Raw genomic sequence first — 25349 nt, forward strand, 5'->3', positions numbered from 1 at the left:
AACAAACTTTTTTCATAATTAACTTATTTCAAAATTTAACACTAACAACAATTACGTAAATTAATTTAATAATCAATAATAACCAATAAAAAAATACTCTTATCTTATTCCTTAAGTTTTTGTGAACAGTTTATAAAATATCTAAAAACATAAGACGCCATTTTTCTTGAATAATATTAAAAATTACTGATGCGACGCTTCGTGTCTAATTGACTCGAGAATTTATTCCTTATCCTTTTTGTATTTGTGACGGGTACGACACAGTCGTATTCCGTGCGCTCCATCTGCCTATAATTGATTAATCTGTGCATTTAAAATTGAAACCTAAATCTATTATCTAACCACTCTGAATTAGTTATAAATAGTAATAAAATCATTTTAGATTGTTTAATTTGTTATTAATTAACTTATCTTTCTCCCTTTTTTAGATAAGATTAAACTGAGTAAAGTTATAGTTTCGAAATCGGTTTAGGTATTTTTTTATAATTGCTATTTCTATAAAATATAGGTAATTTTTCTGAAATAATAATGCAAATCGTGACGCAGGTATGATTTTATTTCCAAAAACGTGTACCACTATTGGCAAAACTAAACAAAACATGGCGGGCATTTATTAGACATAAAATATTTGTAATCAAAACAAAAAAAAATCTAACATATTGTTCGGAGGATAGTTATTCCTCGTTTTCAGCATAAAAAATATTAATAATTGTAATTTAAATATACTTACAGCTATTCTACAATTTTACATACACCTAGACAAGGCCTAAATTACTATTGACTTTTGTAATTATGGTAATAAAAAAATGAAATATACGAAAAATATTTGTACTGTTAAAACATATTTTCAAATAAAAACTTTATTTCTATCACAAGAACTTAGTTATTTTTACAAATTTAAGTTTGAAAAAGAAAGATTTCTAACAGTTTTTTATTTACGATAAAGATGAGATTAAGAGAGTTATATTGTATTTTTTTTTTCCTACAAACAGACAAAGATCGTTGATTATACAGCCTAATGATTTATTGATTGCTTGATTTAATTTTTTCAACAGGACAGACAAAGTTCGGCGATTGTATTTCCTATTGATTTACTCGATTTTTAAGTGCACTATCTTTGCTTAACATCTCTATGGTTATGATAACTAAAGAAAATTAATTTGAAAAAAGAATGTTTTATTTTTAAAACGATAATAACAAAAGTGACGTATATTTTTTTTTTAACTACAATAAAAGGGCGTGGACTCTGGTCCTTCTTAGATGTCCATGCCAAGGAGTTTCTTGTCGAAGATGAACTCTCCGAGAGCGGAGTGGCGGTCCATCATCTTCTTGAGTGTGGAGGCCTTGCCCGCGATGTCGCGTTGTCCCTTGTATTGCTCTTCCAGGAATTCTCCAGTGAGGTAGTCGACAAGCTATATAAAAAAACATATATTAAAAAGATGTAAAGGCGAATGTCCACCGGCCAATACAACTTCGGCCTCGTGAACCCAGGTATACCCTTTGTTAGCCCTTGACTACAATCTCACCTGATGGTAAGTGATGATGCAGTCTAAGATGGAAGCGGTCTAACTTGTTAGGAGGAGGATGAAAATCCACACCCCTTTCGGATTCTACACGACATCGTACCGGAACGCTAAATCGCTTGGCGGTACGTCTTTGCCCGTAGGGTGGTAACTAGCCACAGCCGAAACTTCCCACCAGCCAGACCTGGCTCAATTAAGAAAACCTCAATCGATCCAGCCAAGGATCGAACCCAGGACCTCCGACTTGTAAGTCCACCACTGCACCACGGCGGCCGTCAAATTAATGAGAATTGGAATGAGACACCCCTGATAACTCTTACGAGACTTTAATCCATTCCTTGATATACGAGTAATAAATGTAGACAAATCGTTATCCAGAAACGTAGCCAAGTTCACTTGTAATTCACCTAATCGCTGGTATCTGACGTTACTGTCCAGCCGCCGCGCCGTACGTTACTGCTGATACCTAAAACTCTTGTATTGAGCAGCTCAACGCACTATGTTTCGAAACGTTATATTATATACGTCGTACTGAACTTCGATTCGTTTCATAAGTAGACTGCCTCGAACGGCCTGAAATTCGCATATTTTTACAGTAATTCTTACATGATAGTCATTGTTGTCGTTGTCCTCCCGGTCCTGTTCGCACTTGACGATCACATTCCTGATGGCCTTCGTGACCTCCGTCTCCATCTTGAGCGCCTCCTCCAGCGCGGCCTGGCCAGACGACCAGTACTTGTGCTCCGGGGCCTGTATACAAACAGATGTTAAACCTCTTTTTGTTGTTGAAAACGTCGACAAAATATTTCAAAAAATGTCTCTTGCTCATGAACAAAGACTTCAAACATCGAGGCAATCCAGTTACTCGACGTTGCGAATACAGTGAGAAGACTTAAACGGACCAAACCATTTGAGTTAGTGTTTAGTGACTAGTGATAGTGTAGTGTTAAGTGCTACATGGAAGATAATGTGAACAAAGTGACCTAAAATAATTAGTAAAAGACTAAGATTAAGTTATTGGACATTATCTTAGTATAATAATAATATATTATAGGTTTAGGTTAAAGTTAAATTACTAATTAGTCACTTACGTAGGGTAGATCGTAATTTTATGAAGTAGAAATTAGTACAGAGAAAAAAAACCTCTTTGCACGGATATATTAAATTAAAAGTCAAAATTATTTTTTTTAGCTTTTTTTTTCTTTAGGGAAAAGGCAAAGGTATTACACAGTACTGCCATGTCTTCACTGTATACTTATTAAAACTATAACAGTTCAAATTCTGTATATTAAAAATATTTTGGAAAATTTTAATGGAGGTCATTATATTTTTTTTATTTTTTGTCTGTCTGTCCGTGTTTTTGTTGACCGGCACATCACACTGAAACTACTGAATGAATTGAACTGAAACTTGGTACGATTTGAGACCATAATACAAACAATAGAAATAAAATCAGAAGGGGGTGAAATAGGGGTTGAAAGTTGGTATGGAAAGTCCCTCATTTTTCGTGTTACATTTGTATAAATTGGTATGTGTACTAGCAGAAAAATACTAAAAATAATAACATTGAAGAATTTTCAAAATTCTATCCCTAAAGAGTTAAAAAAATGTAATAAATAAAAGTCAACCGACTTGAAAAACATAAAACTAAACTAAAAAGCAAAAAATAAAATCATACTATGTTATATATAATATTATGTTCTAACTGTTGATCAGTTTGAAGGCGGTGCTTGCGGTCAGCTGTATACCTTTTTTTTTAATCGGTCCATCTGTCTTCGAGCATTGCGGTAACATACCCACAAAAAAAACATAGACTCAAATTGAGAACCTCCTTCCTTTTTTGAAGTCGGTTAAAAAGGATTTTTTTACTATAAATTGTTCCTGTGTTGAGTCATATTTTTGTAAAATGATTACTGGTAAAGGTAACCCGATAGGAATCGGGTTGTTAAGAACAATCACCGCTGGTATGTATACATATTTATCAAAGTTATATATTTTAGTCTAACAATAAATTCAGCACTAACAAGGTTTAGCTATGTATATATATCAGTGGTGAAGGATGGAATTTTGACAAAGGTAAGCCGCCGCCCAAGGTAAACAAAAAGAAATTCATGCCGCTTGATACACACTTCGGTTTCTCTTACATCCATATGTATGGATCCTGCCAGGTTACCTTTTAAATATACATTAAAGTAATTAATAATGATTTTTAAAAGGTAACCCGGCAGGAATCGGCCTGTGTGGACTCTTCACCGCTGTGGACCATTATCTATGTCTATGGTCTTACCCTGATGGTGATCAAGGAGGTGACGTTGGTGGTGAGCTCTCCCCTCATGAGCAAGTACTCGATGAGCTTCAGCGCGTGCTCGCGCTCCTCGGAACTTGCCTCGAAGAACAGCTTCGCGAAGCCGGGACGGTTCACCTGGAAATATTTAATAATAGAGAATCCAGTTCGAGTTGAGCTCACTGTTGAGCGAGTCTCTTCTCAGAATAATCTGAAAGACTCGTGCTCAACAGTGAGCCGAATGTGGGTAGTTGTTGATGAATTCTGGTCAATCAAAGTGTAGAGCGGTTGTAGGCCAAAAACATATTGCTGGTGGGAGGCGTCGGCCGTGGCTAGTTACCACCATACCGACAAAGACGTACCGCCAAGCGTCTCAATACACACATAAAAAGTGAAAGGTGCGCATATTAGGTGCAGCAGGCCGTTGCGTGCGCGTGCAACAGCGCATGGTGAAAGGTGCGCAGATTAGGTTGCGCACAAAAACGTAACGCTGTCATTCGTTCATCGAATTTTACTGCCCATATTTTTTCATACATAAGTTTTCCTAAACCGAAGGTTGCCTGGAAGAAATCGCTACTTAGCGATAAGGCCGCCTTTTGTATGCTGATCTCTTCTTAATGTATTTTTATTTCACTTGTATTTGTCTTTGTGGTGTGCAAATAAAGAATATCTATCTATCTATACCGGGGGCTCAGTGGCGTGCACACCATAGATGCAAAAATGCCCAGCCTACCCAGAACTCGTCACGAATTTGTATTGCGATAGGAATTTTCCATTTTGTACCTTGCATGCCCTAGTTAACAATCCTGTGCACGCCACTGCGGGGGCTATATATGAAATATCGATTCTTAAGGATTAAACTCCAGAAAGATACTCACCGCCGTATCTATAGACAAGTAAAAGTCTTTACTTAAGCAAAAGTAATAGGGATGATGACAGTTTTTTAAATTGTATATAAATTAAGAGTATGCTAATAGTAAAGCAATTTTGTATAAGGAACAGGGTATCTGCGATCATTACTTTCGGAGCTACAGCCGGGCTAGCATGGGCAAGGGATAAAATTTTTATCCACCCATTATATCCACTGACTAAGGATATAAATCCACCCGTCATAGCATGGCCACAAGGGAAAGACAAATTAATCCCCGATTGACATTACGCGTGGAGATCTTTTCCTCGACTATGGCATATGGAGTGGATAAAATGATATACTTTGGGACTTTTGACATTTAAACGCGATAAATTTATCCCTGTGAAGTTGATGTGGGGATAAAACTTTACTTAAAAAAACAATTATGTCTCGCATGTTTTGGTCTTTAACAATTGCTTCGCAATATGGGGTAGGGTAGGGGTAAGGTAGGGGTGGGGTAGGGGTGGGGGTGGGGTAGGGGTGGAGTAGGGTGGGGTGGGGGGTGGGGGGAGGTTTGGTGTAGGGGTTGGGGAGGGGGGGAGGGGGGAGGGGGGTTAGGGGCGGGGTAGGGTTGGGGTAGGGTAGGGGTGGGGTAGGGGTGGGGTAGGGGTGGGGGGGTGGTGTAGGGGTGGGGGGGTGGGTAGGGTTGGTGTAGGGGTGGGGGGAGGGGGGGGGGAGGGGGGGGAGGGCAGGGGTAGGGTAGGGGTAGAGGTAAAGAAGGGTAGAGTAGGAATAGAGAACAAGTGCACTTATGTCAAAACGAAGCTTGACCGGGTCCGCTAGTATGATAGATACTATAGATACCTACTACAAACCACCGCAAAAAACAATCACCAAACAAAACAATGCCAACAGAAAACAGATAAATAATATGCACAAAAAACCAAATATAATCAAATTTACGTTTATTTCGGACTATTAATATACCTAATGCCAATTTATAAGATATATACAAATGGGTTGACAAGTCTTTCCCTCCGTTTATCCACCGGGGATATTATATCCACCGACGTGCCCATGCGCGGTGAGTGGATAAAACGAGTGTGGGGGATAAACGTTTTATCCTCTCCCCGTGGATAAATTTCTCCCTTGCCCGTGCTAGCCCTGCTGGGATTTGAAGGGTCAGATTTGCGGCGCTGCCGCAGATCCCTGAAAAACGCTCCATACAAAATGGCACGAACTAATGACGTCGTAGGTAGTGTAGTGATCGTTAGATTTGTATGACCGTTCAAACAAAATTACTAATATCTTTGTTATTTGTGCGTTTATGTTTATAGTTCATGTATTGAAAAATGTCACATTTAATGTAAGGAAGCTAAAACTGTATGAAATTTCATCTAATTACGATAAAATATTTTGAATAGATTTTGAAATTTTATAATCTTATTTATTTTGCAAATATCCAGACAATCTTTGCTTTTTATGTATAAATTAATTAACATTGACCTTATTTACCCGAATGTATCATAAAAATCAATATATTCAAACCTAGTCATCATCCCCATTGCTTAAGCGACGATTTTCATTCTATAGTCAAGCAAACGGCAGAAGTAAGCAATGCAATAATTAAGAATTCTTAGTTAAGTAATAGTCACGATTTTCTTTACTTAAGAATAGTCTGTCGAGTGTTTTAAAACAATTTGAGGTAAGTATTCTATCATTTAGATTTCGATTTTATGTGATATGTGGCATTACTTAAAAATAAAGATCTTTTCTTTCTTTTCTTTCTTTCTTTCATTTGTGCCACTTGTGAATTTGTGAAATATTTCAACAGTTTGCTTACGTACATATTTATTTGTTGTTTTGTTCTGTGTACGTAAATAATATGGATAACTAGCGGACGCCCGCGACTTCGTCCGCGTGAAACTCGATGTAAACTTTCAACTACCGCTACCCTACCTCTACCCTACTCCTACCCTACCCTACCCCAACCCTACCCCTACCCTACCACTACCGTACCCCTACCCCGTTTTCTAATTATTATTAATATGAACTTTATACAATAACAATAAAGCTCAAATTGACTACGGTTTATTTAGAAAACCTTTGTATTGGAAAAAGAAAAGGGCTATTTTTATGGTTTTTCCGGCAATTATTCGAATTTTTCTCGCCGTAAAAACCATCTTAGAACTTCAACGAACATTTTAAAAAAAGAATTGACCAAATTGGTCCAGGCGTTGTTGAGTTATGCGCTTACCAACGTATTTTGCGATTCATTTTTATATTATAGACTAGCGGACTCGTTCAAGCTTCGCTTTGACTTATTAATTTATTTATTTGCACTTCTTCCCTATCCCTACCTTACACTACCATACTCCTACCCCTACCCCTACCCTACCCTACCCTACCTCTACTCTACCCCTACCCTACCCTACCCTACAACTACCCTACCACTACCCTACCCCTACCCTATCCCTATACCATAAACCTACCCTACCACTACCCTACCGCTACCCTACCCCTACCCTATCCCTATACCATACCCCTACCCTACCACTACCCTATCCTAGGATTTAGGGGTTTGAAAAATAGATGTTGGCCGATTCTCAGACCTACTGAATATGCACAAAAAATTTCATCAAAATCGGTGGAGCCGTTTCGGAGGAGTTCAAGTTCGAACACCGCGACACGAGAATTTTATATATTAGATATAGAGAATTTGTTTTCACTTGTGGATAGTATTGATATTGATGTTTTGCGGAAACAGTTTCAGATTACTCACAGAGTCCTTGGAGAAGTGCGCGGCCATGGCGAGGTACTGTACGGAGGCGGCCACCTCCATCTGTACCTGCTTGCGTACGGCGCCGCGACAGCCCTGCGACATGGTGATCCATTGCTTGGGGATGGTCACCGGGTTCACGTTACCTACGGAACCAGAACATCACTGTTACTGTCTATGAACCTGCATAATAACTATACAGGCTATCTTGATGAGTACTGTTTACCAACAAATTAAAAATGTGGGTATAAATCACTAGTCATTTCACACCTAATAATAATTATAATTAACTTGTTCTTAAATTAATGAAAATAAATTTGATTAATAAGCTTAGAACAATTAGTATATTTCATATAACATTTTATGAACAAACCAAACACAATTTAAAATAAATAAGTTATGAAATGACATGCGTTTTCTACCTTCATTTCTAATTTCTTTGTTGGTAAACAGTACTCAACAAGAAAGGCTGTAGTATAATAATTAATAGTAGATTTTCACCACTCTGTACTCAAAAACACTGTCATATTACCACTCCACAGCGGGGCTAAACAAGCATTTCAGCTTCTAGGGGCTAAAGTAAGTTTTTTTTTTTTAATTTTTGTCTGTTATGAGTACTAGCCTATTAGAAAACGAAGGAGGTTTTATTCGTAAATAGAATCTTATGTGTGTACGAGTAACATATAGGGCCTTAATTGACATGCATCGCGCAGAATATATTATTTTCACGCAATCGTAGTGAAAAGTATAGTGTAACACGCAGGGCTAAACCCATTATAAACTCCCTTTCTGACAAAATATCTTGTACCTAATTCAGCCGGCCTAGCTGGCTTACTGTAGGTATCTACTGCGTAAAAGCATCTCAGACTAACTATTGTATAGGACCTGCCTCGCTAGATGTTACTTTTCTGTCAAAGTATATGATCAACGATCTAATGCGATTATAAAAGCTGTCTCTATAGAATCGATTTTAAATGGTTGTAATCGTGTTCGTCGGTTATAGAGCACCGTAAAAAACCTTTTTGTGTAGTTGAATGGTGTAAAAAACGGACAAAAACTTCAAGTTTATTTTATGATATAGACCAAACCTAAAGCTCGTTTTCCTCAGAAAATGACAGACAATTTTGTTTGAGATACAGTTCCTTCTGTAATTGGTCTGAGAAAAGCAATGATTTTACGCAGTAGGTACACTAGGTATATCGAATGACCTGAGTGTTCATTCGATATACCTAGTTATCTGGTATCTGGTACACTCGGGCTATTAGTTCATATTTGTTTGACAAAAGATAAGCGATGACATTAACATCGAATAGGTACTTAACTGTTATAACATTTTACTGAGATTTAGTTATGTTGTTATATTCTAAAGCAAGAAGTAAATCCTAAATACTTAATCATCATCATCATGTCAGCCAATGGACATCCACTGCAGGACATAGGCCTTTTGTGGGGACTGCCAAACATCTTGTTTGGAAGATTTATGTTTTTTAAATTGTAGATGGTCTAAAAAAACAATCATAAATGCCCAATACTAAAATTTTGTTATAGGATTGAAAAGCTTAAAACATTTCTAGTCAACCGAGGATAACATAGAACCTCTTCATCAAAGTCCCATAGAATAGACCACAATGGCAGTTACATAATGTAAAAACTGTTGTCAAGATCTATCCATGATCATACAGAATTACCTATCTAGATAGTTGCAATAAAACTTGAACATTATTGAAGGCTATTATACAAAGCTAAGATAAAACACGAAAATCTGATCCATGTGTTATTTAAATAATAAATCTCAGAGGAATTAATAGTAGATTGTTGTACAAGGGGCTAAAAAGACCCGTTTATTATACATATACGAGGTATTTTTTTATTTTTTTTTTTATTCTTTACAAGTTAGCCCTTGACTACAATCTCACCTGATGGTAAGTGATGATGCAGTCTAAGATGGAAGCGGGCTAACTTGTTAGGAGGAGGATAAAAATCCACACCCCTTTAGGTTTCACAGCATCGTACCGGAACGCTAAATCGCTTGGCGGTACGTCTTTGCCGGTAGGGTGGTAACTAGCCACGGCCGAAGCCTCCCACCAGCCAGACCTGGACAAATTGAGAAAATCTCAATCTGCCCAGCCGGGGATCGAACCCAGGACCTCCGTCTTGTAAATCCACCGCGCATACCACTGCGTCACGGAGGCCGTCAAAATTTTTAGGGCACGAGCCGTAAGCCGAGGGCCGCTAAATAGAAACCAGAGTTTATAATGGATCTAGACTATACTAGAAATCAAATGAAAAAATACGTGTTTACAGACAAAAACGCTGTATTTCGTTCCAATTTCAAATTTTTTATCAAACAATCAGCCATACATACAAGTATGTACCCGTTATTAAGATGATTCTATTTACAAATAAAACCTCGATTCTATTTACAAATAAAACCTCCTCCTTTTATAGAGGTCATTATTTTAGTATGATTCTTTGACAGCTATATGATTAAACTATTTACGAATTAAACCTTTTTCGTTATAGTAGGCTAGTACTTGTAACAGACAAAAATTAAAAAAACTAAATTGCTTAGAGGCGGAAATGCTTGTTTAGCCCCGCTGTGGATTGTTAATATGACAGTGTTTTTCGGCAAGAGTAGTGAAAATATGTATATTGGTGTTGAATATTTTTGATGTGTGAGTATATACAAGCGGACGCCCGCGATTTCGTCCGCCCTTAGACCTCATTAATCTAGCCCTACCGTAAAATCAGTTCTTAGTGTCTGTATACCTACTAACTATAAACTACCTCCCTGCCAAATTTCAGCTTTGTATAACAAGCGGTTTTCGAGATTTCGTGATGCCTTTTGTTCACATTTAAATAATAAGATTTTTTGAGAGTGTCACAAATAATCTTAACTGCGACTGTCATATTTTATCTCCATATTCTCATGGGAACAGGAACTACTCGGGTGAAATGGGCGTCTCCTAGTCTATTCTATAACACATCAGTTTCAATGATCTTAGTGTGTTGAATTTTAATTTAATCACTAATCTCTGGTATAGTGACTTGCAAGATATTTTTATATTTAGATCAAGAATAAGCTCTATTATCTTAAACATAAAGTTCAATCTATACTTATAATAAATCTGTAGAGAGGTCAATTCTGTACATTAAATATATTTCCAAAATAACTATCAGGGGGTGATTAGTGATCGATACTGATGCCAAAAATGCAATCAGTAAAATTTTTGTCTGTCTGTCTGTATGCTCTTTATAGAAACAAAAACTACTTGGCGGATTTTAACGAAACTTGGTACAATTATTCTTCATACTCGTGGGCAGGTTATAGTATACTTTTCATCACGCTACGATCAATAGAAGTAGAGCAGTGAAGGGAAATGTTGAGAAAACGGGAGAAGTTACTCTATTTTTTAAGCTTCCGTCGCCGTTGCTTGGTAGGGTAGGGGTAGGGTAGGGTAGGGGTAGGGTAGGGTAGGGACGGGGTAGGGTAGGTGTAAGATAGGGGTAGGGGTAGTAGTAGGGTTCCACGCGGACAAAGTCGCGGGCGTCCGCTAGTATTCCATAATGTCACAGCAATTAATTGCTGCAATTAATTGCTGCAATTATTTACTTGCTGTAATAACATTTCTACTCATACAATGTATTGCAGCTGGCTCTCACAACTTGAGAGAGATAAAAATATCATATTGGATGTATTAATCATTTTGTATAATTATTTTGTCAACAGTATTACTTATTAGATCTATATTTAAAAAAGCGACAAGTAGACCCCCTTTGTTTACATTCCACATTACAGACCACATAGTTTACATTCCTGTGGGAACATGGGAATAGAATATTAGCTGATAATGTAGCTTTTTTTTATTCTTTACAAGTTATAACTTAAGAACATTATATTTTTACAATAAAGAAGCTTATATTAATACATTCTCTAAGCCTTTAGTGTTACTCCTAGGTAGGTTCAAAAAGTTTTGTCAAGGACAAAATTTGTATTATGGTTCATAGCTTGGTGCGGGTGACAGTTGCCATATGATGTTCATAATACAAACTATTATCGTGAACCACAGCAAATATTCAAGAATATAATGAGCTGTCACCCACACCTAGAAGCCCACAAGCTATAATTGTTAGTTATCATTTTCAGCATAATTTGAATTTAGAATTCAATAGTGGAACCTTTGCCTTTTCCCCATGGGTAAGAATAAAGAAAAAAAAACTTAGAACTTAGTAATCATAGTTCTTTGATACTAATTATTGTATTTCTTTGATAGTAATTATTGTATTTGTGTAAAGATGCTAGTTTTTTTTAGAATGTTTTTTTTTTATGTGGGTAGTGGGAATTATTATTTACTTACACCAACTTTAAATGATTTTAGTTTTTAATAACATCTAATATTGAAATATCTCTAGAGTATAATCCGAATGATATACATAAATATAACTTTAAAAACGTTAAACTTAAAAAGTTTTTAGAAGCAAATGACCCTAACCTTCAGATAAAAAAAAATAAAAAAAATAATAAAATTGAACTTACATTGTGTGGCAAAGGCTGAAGAGCATACAGCCAAAACAGTAGCGACGATTAGCAAAAAGGTCTTCATGATGTCCTTGTTTTCTTTTTTTCTTCTAAATTAAAATCACAGATACTTTGACGACAAACGGAGTTCGCACTGCAACGAATTGACGATGGATATTGATAGAAGCCTTTACACTCACTGGTGCAGAAGGCTACTTATCAATACGAAGTATAAAGAAAGACAAGGGCTAAAAGCGATTGTTCTGAATTAAAAATATTGAACTACGCAGCGATAACGATACCATCTCGTGTTGACAAGTGGTTCACAATGAAAATGACACACGATGTGCGAACGAGATGGAAGATTCTGGTATAAAATTCCCCGAGGTTTTGTGTTCCAAGCGGTTTATGGAATATTTTTCGCCCTCAAACTGGTTTTTGGACCTCCATGCGAAGTTTTTGTATGCGATTTTTAAATACCTCCACTCAAAAGACAGGTTCAACAATGGCATAAAAGAAAAAAAAGTAATTTGGAAGCGATGATGTATTGTGACGAAATTGCTTGGAACACAAAACCTCAGCATTTATCAGATTGTGCGAGTAGGCTAGACGACGTCACTTGCAACTCATTCAGGGGGTGAGGTGAGGGGAAGCGGGCGTATTTTAATACCAGCTAACAAATTTTACGCACATTAATGGTATTTACATACAAAAGAACAGTGTTGATTGCGAATTACATCCGCGTTTGTAATTAGGATTCACAACACAATCTTACAAGGAATAAGTTCGTGCCACGCAACTATTAATTTAATGGTAATTACCTCTGTTCCTATGCACTTTTCGGTAATTTTCTTCCGAAAACTGGTCACACAGTGTTAATAATCCAAGTTCGTAGGGAGATAAAATTAAAGTACCTTTGTATTTGGCCGATGTCAGTCGATATACTACGCGGAAAAACAGTGATAAAGCATTAATATACTTTGTTTTGTCTCTTCGGGGAGTTTATCACTTGGGGTTCTTCGTATTGGAAGTCGCCTTCTGCGCCAGTGTGTGTAAAGGCTGCACTTTCAACGGAACAATCCATATAATTTATAAATATAATTCTGTTCTATAATATTTTGTTTTCGAACGTCGCAAATAAACTAAGGTGAGTTTGTTTTTTTCATTCTGCCTGTATGTCACACGTCCTTTGCTAATTAATTAACCATTGACCTTAAAAGTGTTTTGTTCGATATTCGAATATTTAACATTGTTCAATGACTCTCGCCTCTTTCTCACTGTCAACAAGTTTGATAGAGGAAAATGCTTTCTATTCTGTAAACGATCTGTAAAACCACAAGCAATTATTTTCGAGACTACCCTAATGTTTCGGCAAAAATAGTTGTTTATAAAAACAAGGACTTCAGTTTCAAATCGTTTGTTTTATATGAATATTATTGATTCTTGATCATTGCAATAGATTTTCTTTTTTGTAATCAGATTCACAGTGAGTTATAGCATTAAAACCTATTCATAAAATTTGATGAGTTTCTCGGGGATCCCATCATCATATTGACAACAATAAAATCATCCAGGGGAGAAAAGAAAAACATACATAAGTACATATCGAACATTTTTAAAATTGGAAATTAATTTGATCATTGAGATAATGAGATATTACTAGTGAATAACTGTGACTTTATTCACAGTAAATTCTGTTTTTTTCAGAAATGAAAATTAGCATAAGTTCCAATTACAATTTACCTCTATACCAAATTTTGTCCAAATGGGCTCAGGGATTTCACCGTGAAACATAACACAGACAGACTTGGTCTCATATTTATAATATTAGTATAGATTGTAGATGTCGATAAGATGTATTGGATGGATCTACAAAATATATAGATTGATAATACTATCATCTATACAGATCTTTGTCATCTTTATGATTTCATTTTATCCATAAACAACTTTGTTGTTTTTGTTAAAACACAATGGCTATTTCCTTGTTGGAGAGTCAGGTTGATCAGCTCAGCATTTTACATATTATCTAGTTGCCTCAACTGGTGATTTCTAATGTGAAATATTTTGAAACTGAGACTCTGTGACCCAAGGACATAGCATGGTACCACAAAGTTACTGAGATATCTAGAGTAAAATTAGACTACAATTATCTGTCTAGGGAGTCTAATTTTAATGATTATCGCGGTAGTCATTTGTGATGATTTCAATAAATAATCTAAAAAGTTTCCATTCAAAAAGTTTGAATCCCCTTCGCCTTATCTAATTCAGGCTGATAACACTCCTCTGGTTCAGTGCCTTGATCCAATGGCCAATATCATTGGATAGAGGAACCAAGTGGGTGAAACCATGGAAATCCACTAGTCTGTAACAATTAAGAGGTAAAGTTTGTAAGGTTAGGTTAGGTTATATATATCTGACCCGATTTATAAACTATTTAAATAATAGAAAACCCCATTATTTATGAGTGTCATAGGTCATGGAAACTGTATTTGTGCAGGTAAAACCACAGGATAGCATCTAGTTGTTAATATAAACATTTACTTCAGCTACTGTGTGTAGGGTTATCATAGTTCCATATAATAATTACTAATCTGATAATATGTTTATGATAATATTTATACAAGCTGTAAAGTCAACAATCTGATTTTATTATATCTTTATAATATTTACACAGATTTTTGTGTCTACAGATTTTGTTTTACAATTATTATAACCAACTAGTAGACCCAGTCAATCTTTGCTTTGACTTGTGTGTGCTTCTTTCCTATCCCTACCCTAAAAAAAAACTATAAAAACAATATATATTTATGGAAGGGACGTCTGACAAGGCCAGACGGGTGATCAGTCCTACCATTTCACCCAGTTCCCGTGGTATAAAACACAGGTACACTGTAGCCTTCGTGAACCTAACAATATCCCCTATAGTGAGATCTGTTAGGTCTACTTCATATGTAAAAATCTATTGTCATACTTCAAGGAATATTCTAAAAAAAGAATTAGCCAAATCGGTTCAGCCATTTTCAACATTTGCGCTTAGCAACACATGAGTCTGTGATTTCAAGATAACAGTGTTTTCTCAAGAGATATTTATCTGATACCAACACACAAACAACTTCAAAATTTTTGTGTGTCTCTCTGTTTATCCGGGCTAATTGGAAAGGGCTGAACCGATTTTAATGGGACTTTCACTGGAAGATAGAGGAGGCTAAATTGCTTGGTGGTACGTCTTTGCTGGTACCGGCCGGAGCCTCTCAGCTATAAGTATGTTTGTTGCAGATGAAGACTGTGTTCGCACTAGCTTGCCTCCTGGCCGCGTCCGCTGCCGCTGACGTTTGTTTCAACGATGTCTCCAATGAGTGCGGCAGGAACACCAACAGTTTAGGTAACAGAAAATATATTAACTATTTTATTTTCCTCCTATTTTCATAACACATTGCATTTTTTATACATTTTTTTTTTTTTAAATATACTTAAACAATACACATCACTATCTAGCCCCAAAGTAAGCATACAGAGTAGCTTGTGTTATGGGTGCTAAGATAGTTGATATTATAATATTCATATACATTTATATACTACATATAAATACTTAAATAATGTATAAGTATTTATATGTATATACTTATATAATGTATATGTATAATGTAAATGTTCATCACACGAATATTTTCCAGTTGTGGAAATCGAACCCACGGCCGTGGATGTAGAAAGCAGGGTCACTACCCACTGCGCCACGTGGCCGTCATCTATATCTATATCTATTCTATAAATCTATACTTATAATAAAACTGGTCGAATTTTATACTTTTAATTGCAATTTGAGATTTTACTTATACCATTTGTAACAACAAACGTTAACGTAGCATAACGGACGACAGCGCCATCTAGAATCTATACTTATAATACGAATTCTGTACATTCTGTTCATTGAAGATATTTTGAAAATTTTTATTGGGGGCAATGTATAATCGATACTCAAGCTAAAAATATTTTTTTTTCGATTTTTTTCTGTCTGTCCGTCCGCGGTTTTTTGTTATTCGGGCGTCACGCTGAAACTACTGAATGAATTCAAATGAAACTTGAAACTTGAAAGTCCTTCATAATTAGAGTTACAGTTTCAAAAATTTGTTCATTAATCATAAAAAAATAAGAATTAAATTAATAAAAAAAAATAAAATGTATTTCAAAAATTTTTAAAGTTTACATTGATTTCCACGCGGACAGAGTAGCGGGCGTCCGCTAGTAGATTAATATGCACCTACTTTGTACATTTGTTTTGTTTTGTTCTTGTCCACTTTAAGCTTAAACTTCAGTGTTGCCAATATAAAAATCTCAAAAACTACTATTTCTTCTTAAAAAATATTTTGTCTATGTCGTAAATAAAAATGAATCCCTATTTCCCTTGGTCGTAGCATCACGCGGCAACAACTTCGTCCATTTCACATTTTTTTTTTTGTTAAGTTTGTTGTCAGGGGAAGGAATTCAAAATAGAAATTGTGAACGTTGCGCGGAACATATAAGTTTTATTGATAAATAAATAAATAAGCCGTTTATTCCATATTTACATTTACATTTCAAAAGTTGTTAGTAGTTTGTTAGCAAGTTTTCTTAAATTATCTTATAAAGTTTTATTAGAAAAGGACAGTTATGACCAAATTAATTCGAACTTTCCAAACCATGCTTGACGATCTTATATCAGGATTAGCATAAGTTAGTAACTTATAAAAATATGTTATTTCGTCCCACCAGCTCTACCAAGCTGTAACGCAGTATACGGCAACTTCGGGCGCCAGGGCAACGTAGCGAACGAGCTGCAGGCCTACGCCAACCTGCATCTCCGCCGCTCCTACGAGTTCCTGCTCTCGTCCGCCTACTACCACAACTACCAGGTCAACCGGCCCGGCTTCAGCAAGCTGTTCCGCAAGCTGGCCGACGACTCCTGGGCCAAGACCATCGAGCTCATCAAGCATGTCACTAAGAGAGGTATGTCATGATACCTGAACAGGATGTCATTATACTTAGTATTTTTAGAGGATGTCATGATATCTATACTAAAACCAAAATGAAAGTTAATCAACAAATAAATTAAAAATGAAAGTGGATGTGATTGCATACCTAATGAAAAAAATTAATATTGTTTTTTTATATAAAATGTTATTCACAAGATAATAACTATGTCTCATCAACCTCTCTAATTGTAAGGCTTGCTTAACCTTAAAATGAAATATTTAATCTGATTGCTGTTGTGAAAGCTCATTTATCAAATTTATTGTCATTCATCCAAGAACAAGTTAATAAAAATTTTCTCTCATTTATTTGTTTATCCTTTTCTTTTAATTTTTGTTATTAATATAAAATATAATACAAAACAATATAAACCAGTCTGTGGTATGCACCAACTAAAAACATCGTAAAGAAGCCTTCATACTTGAGAATTATTTTAATTTTCAGTGTATTTCAAGTCTGCCAATGCGCAGTTGGGCAGCGTGTTGGACTATTAACTTAACTCATCTCATTTTGAGAGGGAACTCGTGTTCAACAGTGAGCCGAATATGGGTTGTTAATGATGATAACTTACAGTATGTCATGATACCTAGTGCCAACATGTTACAATGTCATGATACTGATAAATCACCGGTCGTCGCAGGCGGCACCATGGACTTCCACAGCCGCAGCCCGCAGGAGGCGACAGAAGAGAAGAACAACACCATCGAGCTGCAGGAGCTGGAGTCGCTGGCGCGCTCGCTCGACATACAGAAGGAGCTGGCCGAGCGCGCCTTCTTCATTCACCAGGAGGCCACGCGCAACAACCACAAGACTCACGACCCTGAGGTATGTACTAATTATTCATATATGTATAAAGCTAAAGAGTTTGTTTTTTTTGGACAAGAACTATTGTGTAAATAGTCTACTTATCGAGGAAGCTTTTAACACCACTCTACGACAAATAGGAGCAGAACATTAAAGAAAACGGTTCTTGCCCATTAAGTTCTTAAAAAACCGCGACAGGATATGTCTATCTCAGTAATCTTTTTGTGATAATGAAATTTGTTGTAAAATAAGGGTTTTTTGCAAACTTGTTTTTATTATAAACATGATATCAATCCTTTTCCAAACACAATATTCGTCACTAGTATTTAATTTTTAACACAATTGCCCTTGACAACAATTGCTTTCAATGAATATCTTGAAAGATATCGCAGTTTTACTCCCAAACAAATAATGATCAAATACACGTGCATTTACAATGAATATGTAATCTATATTGATATAAGGGTGAAAGTATTTTTATTATTCAATCACAAAATACTCAGAAACAGACATAGTGATTTGGAACAAGTTACTTATATAAAACGTTTTTGCGATTGTTTTAAATGCTAATATAAATAAATAAATAGCAAATTGATGCGAAATAAATGTGACTTAACAAAATAAAAGCGAAGCTCGGTCTAGATACTTAATATTAAATTCAAACTTTAATAGAAATGATTACTAGATTTGAATATATGGATTTTTACGAGACATTCATGTAAATAAGTTCAATATTAACTAAATAAAACACAAAAAACAAAGATTGCGGGAATGTCAGTAAAATAAATAACATTATAAAATTTCAGAATCAATTAAAAATCTTTTATCGTAATTAGATGAAAATTAAATTTAAAATAAATAAATATAAACGTAAACGCAGATAGAAAATTAAAAAAAATATATTACAAAAATATTTGTAATATATTTTTTTTTTAATTTTTATACCCTGTAGGTCTGAAAGTAATGATAGCAGATACCCTGTTACTTCTAGAAAATTGCTTTACTATTAGCGTACTCCTAATTTATATATAATTTAAAAAACCGTCATCATCCCTATTGTACGCGTTTGGGGCGTATATTTTGTAAATATAAAATACGTTATTTTAAATACATTAAAATTTTTCCATAGATTGCACAGTACTTGGAGGAAGAGTTCATCGAAGACCACGCCAAGACCATCCGAGACCTCGCTGGCCACACCTCAGACCTTAAACAGTTCATCACATCCAACGGAGGCAATGACCTCTCTGTGTCCCTCTTCCTGTTCGACGAGTACCTCCAAAAAATCGCTTAAATTTTAAAAAACACTCAATAATAAATCATATTCAAAAATTGTGATTTGAAAATGAATTATAAATCCTACCAATTTAGTAGAAAACTGTTTCGATCAAATGATAAAACTACCAATTTAGTAGAAATGGTATAAATAAATCCTGGCAACACCGTTGCGTACAAAGTAACTGGCTGTTTAGTTTGTGCTTTATTATTTAAATTAAGGTGAAAACATTATTTTAAGTGTAGAAATTGTATTGCTTAGTTACGTTTAATTAATATTTTTCAGTTATTTTCAAATAAATATTCAACACCGTTATCTGTATTTTATTTGTTCCTATTTAAAGAAAAAATATTTCATTCAAAATAATGTACCGCAGATATACGTACAGGGAAATTTCGTTTGTTTGTTTAGTTAGTAGTGAATATGCTGAAACTACTGGACCGAATATAAATTCTTTCAACTATGGAAAGCTACATTGCCAGCGAGTAACATTACAGCTATCTATACTATTATTAAAATGTGTAAGTGTGTGTATGTATGTTTGTCCCTCAATCCGTGATTTTTATAGTTGAAAGGTTGGAGAGTGACACTAAGCTACTTTTTGTCTCTTTCTAACCCCCCACTTCCCTAAAATGGGGAGCGGTATAAAACTAAAAATTGGTATGTAGACTATTTGTAACAAAAAAAATGCATAATTTTTTTTTCCGCCCCCAACCCCTTAAAAGAAGAGATCAAATTTTATACGGGACTTCGCAGTTTTCATGGGTATGGGTAGGGAAAGTGCACATAAGTCGAAAGTCGCTTGCTTGACCGGGTCCGACTATACTTAAAGTATAATAAATGTGTAGAGAGGTTAATTCTGTAGTTCTGTACATAAAATATTTCCAAAATACCTAACTATCGGGAAGTGATTAGTGATCGATACTGATGCCAAAATTGCAATCAGTAAAATTTTTATCTCTTCGTTATAGAAACAAAACTACTAGACGGATTTTAACGAATATTGGTACAATCATTCAATACTCCTGTGCAGGTTATAGTATACTTTTCATGAGGCTACGACCAATAGGAGCAGAGCAATGAAGAGAAATGTTGGGAAAACGGGAGAAGTTCTCCATTTTTACAGCGGTACTACTGTAAGGGCTGGATTAAAAAAGTCTAATTAAGGGCGGACGAAGTCGCGGGCGTCAGCTAGTATTTAATATTTTATCTTCGTATTCCCTCGGGAACGGTATCCGCAGCGGGTTTGCTTGTTATGAACTCGGGTGATTATTTTCGAAGTATGTTCCACTAGTTTCTAACACACATCCTTAATCATGAACTTGTATAAACAACGCGGTGTGAACTAAACTGTTCTACTCGTGATACTGTAAATTCTAAAAAAAATATTTAGGTAAACCTAATCTAAGGTTTTAATAATTATTTTATTTTAATGAGACACTGGGTAAAAAGGTCAATATTAATTAATTAATACATAAATAATGTAGAATTGCATTAAAAAAATTAATTAGTCCGTAATGTTGAGTTTAAAATAACGTCAAAAAGTTAAACATACATTGTCATCCATTGAAGTTGTAATTTATATCCAAAATCTCAGCTCAAATTGGTTGAAGATATGTGCTTTAAAAGCTTGTAAAAACATAAATTGAAAATTTTGAAAAACCCCCGAAGGTCATGAAATTATTGATTACACTCTCGATCATGTCATCAATATTCGCTTTTATTTGAGACCCCACGCGAGAATATTTGCAAAAAAAATAAAAAAAATCCGTTATTCTTCCCCACTTTCACCCCCACAACGTTTATACGGCTCAACCGATTTTCATCAAAAATGTTTAAAAACAATCGCACCTTTAACTAGGTGTTTTGTGGATTTTCCTAACAAGTTAGGAGGAAGATGAAAATCCACAAAATACTTTTCTGTTTCTACACGACATGGTACCGGAACGCTAAATCGCTTGGCGGTAGGGTGGTAACTAGCCACGGCCGTAGCCTCCCAACAGCCAGACCTGGATCAATTAAGCAAACCTCAATGCCCAGCCGGGGATCGAACCCAGCACCTCCGTCTAGTAAATCCATCGCAGAAACCACTGCGCCACGAAGGCCGTCAAAAACATCGTAATAGCTGTCGTAAGCTCTCATTCTATAAAAAGGTATAGTATCTATGTCGTCTTTGTGTCTTCCTTTTGTTTCACCATCTCACCGCAGAACAATCATCTCGAGATAAGGATTACATTCGAGTTTCAACTCGAGATTGTAATAATTTCGAGATAATGCTCTTGAGTGACAGTTATATCGGATACATGTTTCATCTGCAAGACGCAGAACGTGGCCGATAGCGATGTGCTGTGACCGACACGTACTTACTCAAGTATTTACGTGATTGGTGAGAGATCAACCGCTTTGACCTCGATTTAGATTATCTATTATACATACCTATTAATTTGTATGAAATATTAACTAATATATTGATGTAATAGGTCTCGCGGAGTAATTAATACTCTTACTTCGGTCTAAAGTCTGGTGATGTCACATTTTAAAACAATGCTATATAAACATAATTCATAAAACATAACTTCGATATAAAGCCATGAACATATGTTAATGGCTTTATATCGAAGTTCTTTGAAAAAATATGACTCAAAATGCTCAAATTTGTTTTTTTCATTTGTCAGTATTTATCACATACCCAATACGATTTTAATTTAGTAGGTTTAAGCAGTAGGTGGCACCTACTTATCTATAGGTACATATACCAAGTTTATTTCTTCACAGATTTTTATTTGTGTTTTACGTAGATAAGTAGGTACCTACGTATAACACAAATTATAAAATCAATATATCGGTAAATTTTTAAAAATTATGTTAACTTAGGTGTTTTATTAATTATCAAGATACTAGCGGACGTCTGCGACTTCGTCCGCGTGGAATATAGTTTTTCACAAATCTCTCGGGAACCATGTATTTTTCCGTGAAGAAAAGTAGCCTATGTGTTAATCAAGATTAAAATCTATTTTAATTTCAAATTTCGCCAAATCAGTTGAGTACCTAGTTGCGATTAAAGAGAAACAAACATCCATACTTTCGCGTTTATAATAAACTTCATTATATCAGGTAAAAAATCGATTTGATATTGATTTTTTAAGAAAACTATTATCTTTTTAAAAGTAGGTAATTTATACTTAAGTATAATAATTAATAAATCTATAGAGAGGTCAATTCTGTACATGAAATATATTTCCAAAATAACTATCAGGGGGTGATTAGTGATCGATACTGATGCCAAAAATGCAATCTGTAAAATTTTTGCCTGTCCGTCTGTCTGTCTGTATGTTCGTTATATAAACAAAAACTACTCGACGGATTTTAAAGAAACTTGGTACAATTACTCCTGGGAAGGTTATAGTATACTTTTCATCACGTTACGATCAGAGCAGTGAAGGCAAATGTTGGGAAAACGGGAGAAGATACTCCATTTTTACAGCGATACTACTGTAAGGGCTGGATTAAAGAGATCTAAAGGTGGACGAAGTCGCGGGCGTCCGCTAGTTATAAAATAAAACCCTCGATGTTGTTTTGGCTTCTGTACCTGTGGCCTGATTTTCGGCCTTCAAAATGAAGAAGATCTCTACCGCAGGCCCGAGTAGGTAATGTTAGTGTTATCATTGTATGTAATTATGTTAATTTGGTAGGTAATTAATGTTTGTATATTTTGGTGACTCACACGAGGAACAAAGCATGGACTTTAACTCCTCCCACATTCAATACTTAGCATAATTTCTGATATTAAATTTTGGTGTCGCATGTCCCTACATATGTTTTCTGTGGTCGCAGTTAAATTTGTTAACAAATTCCTCCGAAACGGCTGGATCGATTTATGATCGATCGATCGTGATCGATTATTATCTGTACTACTATTATAAAGCTGAAGAGTTTGTTTGTTTTGATCGCACTAATCACAGGAACTACTTACTGGTCCGATTTCAAAAATTATTTCAGTGTTAGATAACCCATTTATCGAGGAAGGCTATATGCTATATATTATCCCCGTATTCCTACGGGAACTGCTCGGCATCAGGAAGGTAGTTAGTTCATAACACCCTTAAATATTGTGTAGGTCTGAGAATCGGCCAACATCTATTTTTCATGACAAGTTTTCATACCCTTATATGATATGGGTACCTTTTTCGGGGAAGTAGGTACAGTACATTATTATTTACAATACAGGGTGATTCGGACTTTAGTGCGGACATTTTTTTTCGTGGTTCTGTATCATTAATAGAACATAAATCTACAAACAGTTCGATAGATTTTATGTAATTTTTTTTTTCAATTTATGTCTCAGAAATAACAAAATAATGGACACATTCCCAAACAAACTGCGCAACTGCTGGCGGCACTTTGTAAGACGCCGACAAAGAAATACCGGCAGTAGTCATATCTCTTCGGCTTCGGCTGACGGGGGTGGCAGGGGTGAGGGGATCGAAAAATCCCTGAGGACGCCTGCCGAATTGCCGATGGGCGACCAGTGACAGACAATCTGCCGTCGCTTGCGCATTTAAGTCGAATCATCCTTTAATGCAAAAGTTTGCGTAATAATAATCATCATTTGTATTTCATTATTCCAATCGAAAGTTTATAATTTTTATTATTACTACGCATTATTGATGGTCCTAAGCCCAATAAAGTATGAAGGGAAAATCGATACTCAACTCAAAAGTGACGACCTTTAATTATTATAAAAAATAATAGGTACAAAAATAAACGTAGAAAGGTCAACGGCCCTCGGCGCGGGCGCTCGCTAACCTAGTACCTACCAGCTGATTTTGTAGTTGCCTATTACTGTGCTATTACTTAGTACAGCGATAGGGTGACCCTCAAATCCTGTTTAAATGTTTAAACTTTAGCTAACGATGACTTTGTTATTGTTGAGTTAAAAAAAAAAGAAAAAATACGTGTTCATTAAATTTTGTTTATGTACAAAATATAAAAATATCCGTACTTGAAAAAATTTCTTCCTGTATATGCATGTCATGTATTCGTATGAAAATGAAAATATGATGGTAAAATAAACAGCAACCCATCTTAATTTTTTTCATTTGCAGCGCTATCTAGATGAGTTTATTGGTATCATTTAAATTGACTGACTATTATATACATATTCCATCACGTTTTAGTATCTTGATGATGCACTAGATGGCGTTATTTAAAAAATTCTCATGCTGCGAATTTCTTAAGATTTAAAAATGGAAACCGCATTTGATCCCAATTTCCCGTGCCGTTGATTACAAATTAAAAAAGTACGAAAGGTTTGTTTAAGTTAGAGAATTGCAAGAATCGTCAAAATCGGGTTATTAGTTTTTGAGATATAAACTTGTACGTGTTAGTCATTAAAAAAACGATATAATAGCTTTAGGTGCATGTCTAGGTAAAATTATAAAATTAAAAGTAATAAAAAAAAACAAAGACTCAAAAAGGAGAAACAATTAGATAGTTATAAAATAAATAGGTCCGCTAGATATTTTTTTCATTTTGAATAAATATTGTTACTTGAAAGTCCAAAATTGGGTGACACCATCCACGTCCACTTCAGGACATAGGCCTTTTGTAAGCACTTTTAAACATCACGATACTGATCCCCCTGCATCCAGCAAATCCCTGCGACTCGCTTGATGTCGTCAGTCCACTTGATGGGGGGGTCGACCAACACTGCGCTTACTAGTGAATTTATTTATTTAGCATTGTATTACAGAAAATATTTACTTTATACACTTTCTCCCTTCTTAAAATCTGTGTGCCTAGTGGGTCTTTTCAATATTTTCATACTGTTACTATCGCGTTGACATAAACGCAAAATTAATATGGAATTGAATCAGTTGTGCAGTAGTGCCACTAGATGGCGCTGTTTAAATTCCTTAGAAATTCGCGTTTACGTTAACGCGATAGTAACAGTATCAAACTGCCACTAGGCCCTCTGTTTAATTCTTTTAAATTACTTTTTTAAAGGGTAAATGAAATAAAATAGGAACACTTTCAATTAATAAATTTATTCAGACACTTAAAACTACTTACTCTAAATGAGCCCGCATTTTGATGCGCAGCACAGTTTTTTTACAATTCAGTACACAGGCACAGTAAATATTTACTGTGCCAAGGTATACCTAGTAATATTTAGGCACAGTAAATAGTTACTGTGCCTAGATATATCTAGTAATACCTAGGAACAGTAAATATTTACTGTGCCTAGGTATTATACCAGTGATATGCCTACCCGATTTCACCCGATGGTTACGTTGTGTATATG

At 35.4% G+C, this 25349-nt stretch overlaps 2 protein-coding genes across 4 annotated transcripts; one reads left to right on the plus strand and one right to left on the minus strand.

Annotated features, from left to right (window-relative positions):
* Positions 1-537: 537 nt before the first annotated feature.
* On the minus strand, positions 538-13010 carry LOC112051116 (ferritin subunit). Of its 2 annotated transcripts, none has more exons than XM_024089607.2 (6): positions 12870-13010; positions 11974-12109; positions 7440-7582; positions 3811-3945; positions 2130-2273; positions 538-1412 (listed from the first exon to the last, which is right to left on the minus strand). In XM_024089607.2, the coding sequence occupies exons 2-6, from the start codon at positions 12038-12040 to the stop codon at positions 1257-1259; spliced, it is 645 nt and encodes a 214-aa protein (XP_023945375.1). In that variant the 5' UTR covers positions 12041-12109; positions 12870-13010; the 3' UTR covers positions 538-1256. The 2 variants fall into 2 exon arrangements, with proteins under 2 accessions (XP_023945375.1, XP_023945374.1); XM_024089606.2 differs by having other exon boundaries at positions 12777-12916.
* On the plus strand, positions 12745-19360 carry LOC112051115 (ferritin light chain). 2 transcript variants are annotated; one of them, XM_052889665.1, is made up of 5 exons: positions 12745-12768; positions 15235-15340; positions 16708-16941; positions 17606-17790; positions 18899-19360. In XM_052889665.1, the coding sequence occupies exons 1-5, from the start codon at positions 12766-12768 to the stop codon at positions 19061-19063; spliced, it is 693 nt and encodes a 230-aa protein (XP_052745625.1). In that variant the 5' UTR covers positions 12745-12765; the 3' UTR covers positions 19064-19360. The 2 variants fall into 2 exon arrangements, with proteins under 2 accessions (XP_052745625.1, XP_023945373.1); XM_024089605.2 differs by lacking the exon at positions 12745-12768 and adding an exon at positions 12959-13102.
* The last annotated feature ends 5989 nt before the right edge of the window (positions 19361-25349 follow it).

Source organism: Bicyclus anynana, chromosome 26 (genome assembly GCF_947172395.1).
Source record: "Bicyclus anynana chromosome 26, ilBicAnyn1.1, whole genome shotgun sequence".
Classification (NCBI taxonomy): Eukaryota; Metazoa; Arthropoda; class Insecta; order Lepidoptera; family Nymphalidae; genus Bicyclus; species Bicyclus anynana.

Bases quoted from the DNA above. Each gene is read 5' to 3' on its own strand.
- LOC112051116 (XM_024089607.2), bottom strand. From the start codon at position 12,040: ATGAAGACCTTTTTGCTAATCGTCGCTACTGTTTTGGCTGTATGCTCT. The intron at 7,583-11,973 runs GTAAGTTCAATT...CTGGTTCCGTAG, and splicing joins TTCAGCCTTTGCCACACAAT to GTAACGTGAACCCGGTGACC. The intron at 2,274-3,810 runs GTAAGACCATAG...GTTTGTATACAG, and splicing joins CCTCCTTGATCACCATCAGG to GCCCCGGAGCACAAGTACTG.
- LOC112051115 (XM_052889665.1), top strand. The intron at 15,341-16,707 runs GTAACAGAAAAT...TCGTCCCACCAG, and splicing joins CAGGAACACCAACAGTTTAG to CTCTACCAAGCTGTAACGCA. The intron at 17,791-18,898 runs GTATGTACTAAT...ATTTTTCCATAG, and splicing joins ACAAGACTCACGACCCTGAG to ATTGCACAGTACTTGGAGGA.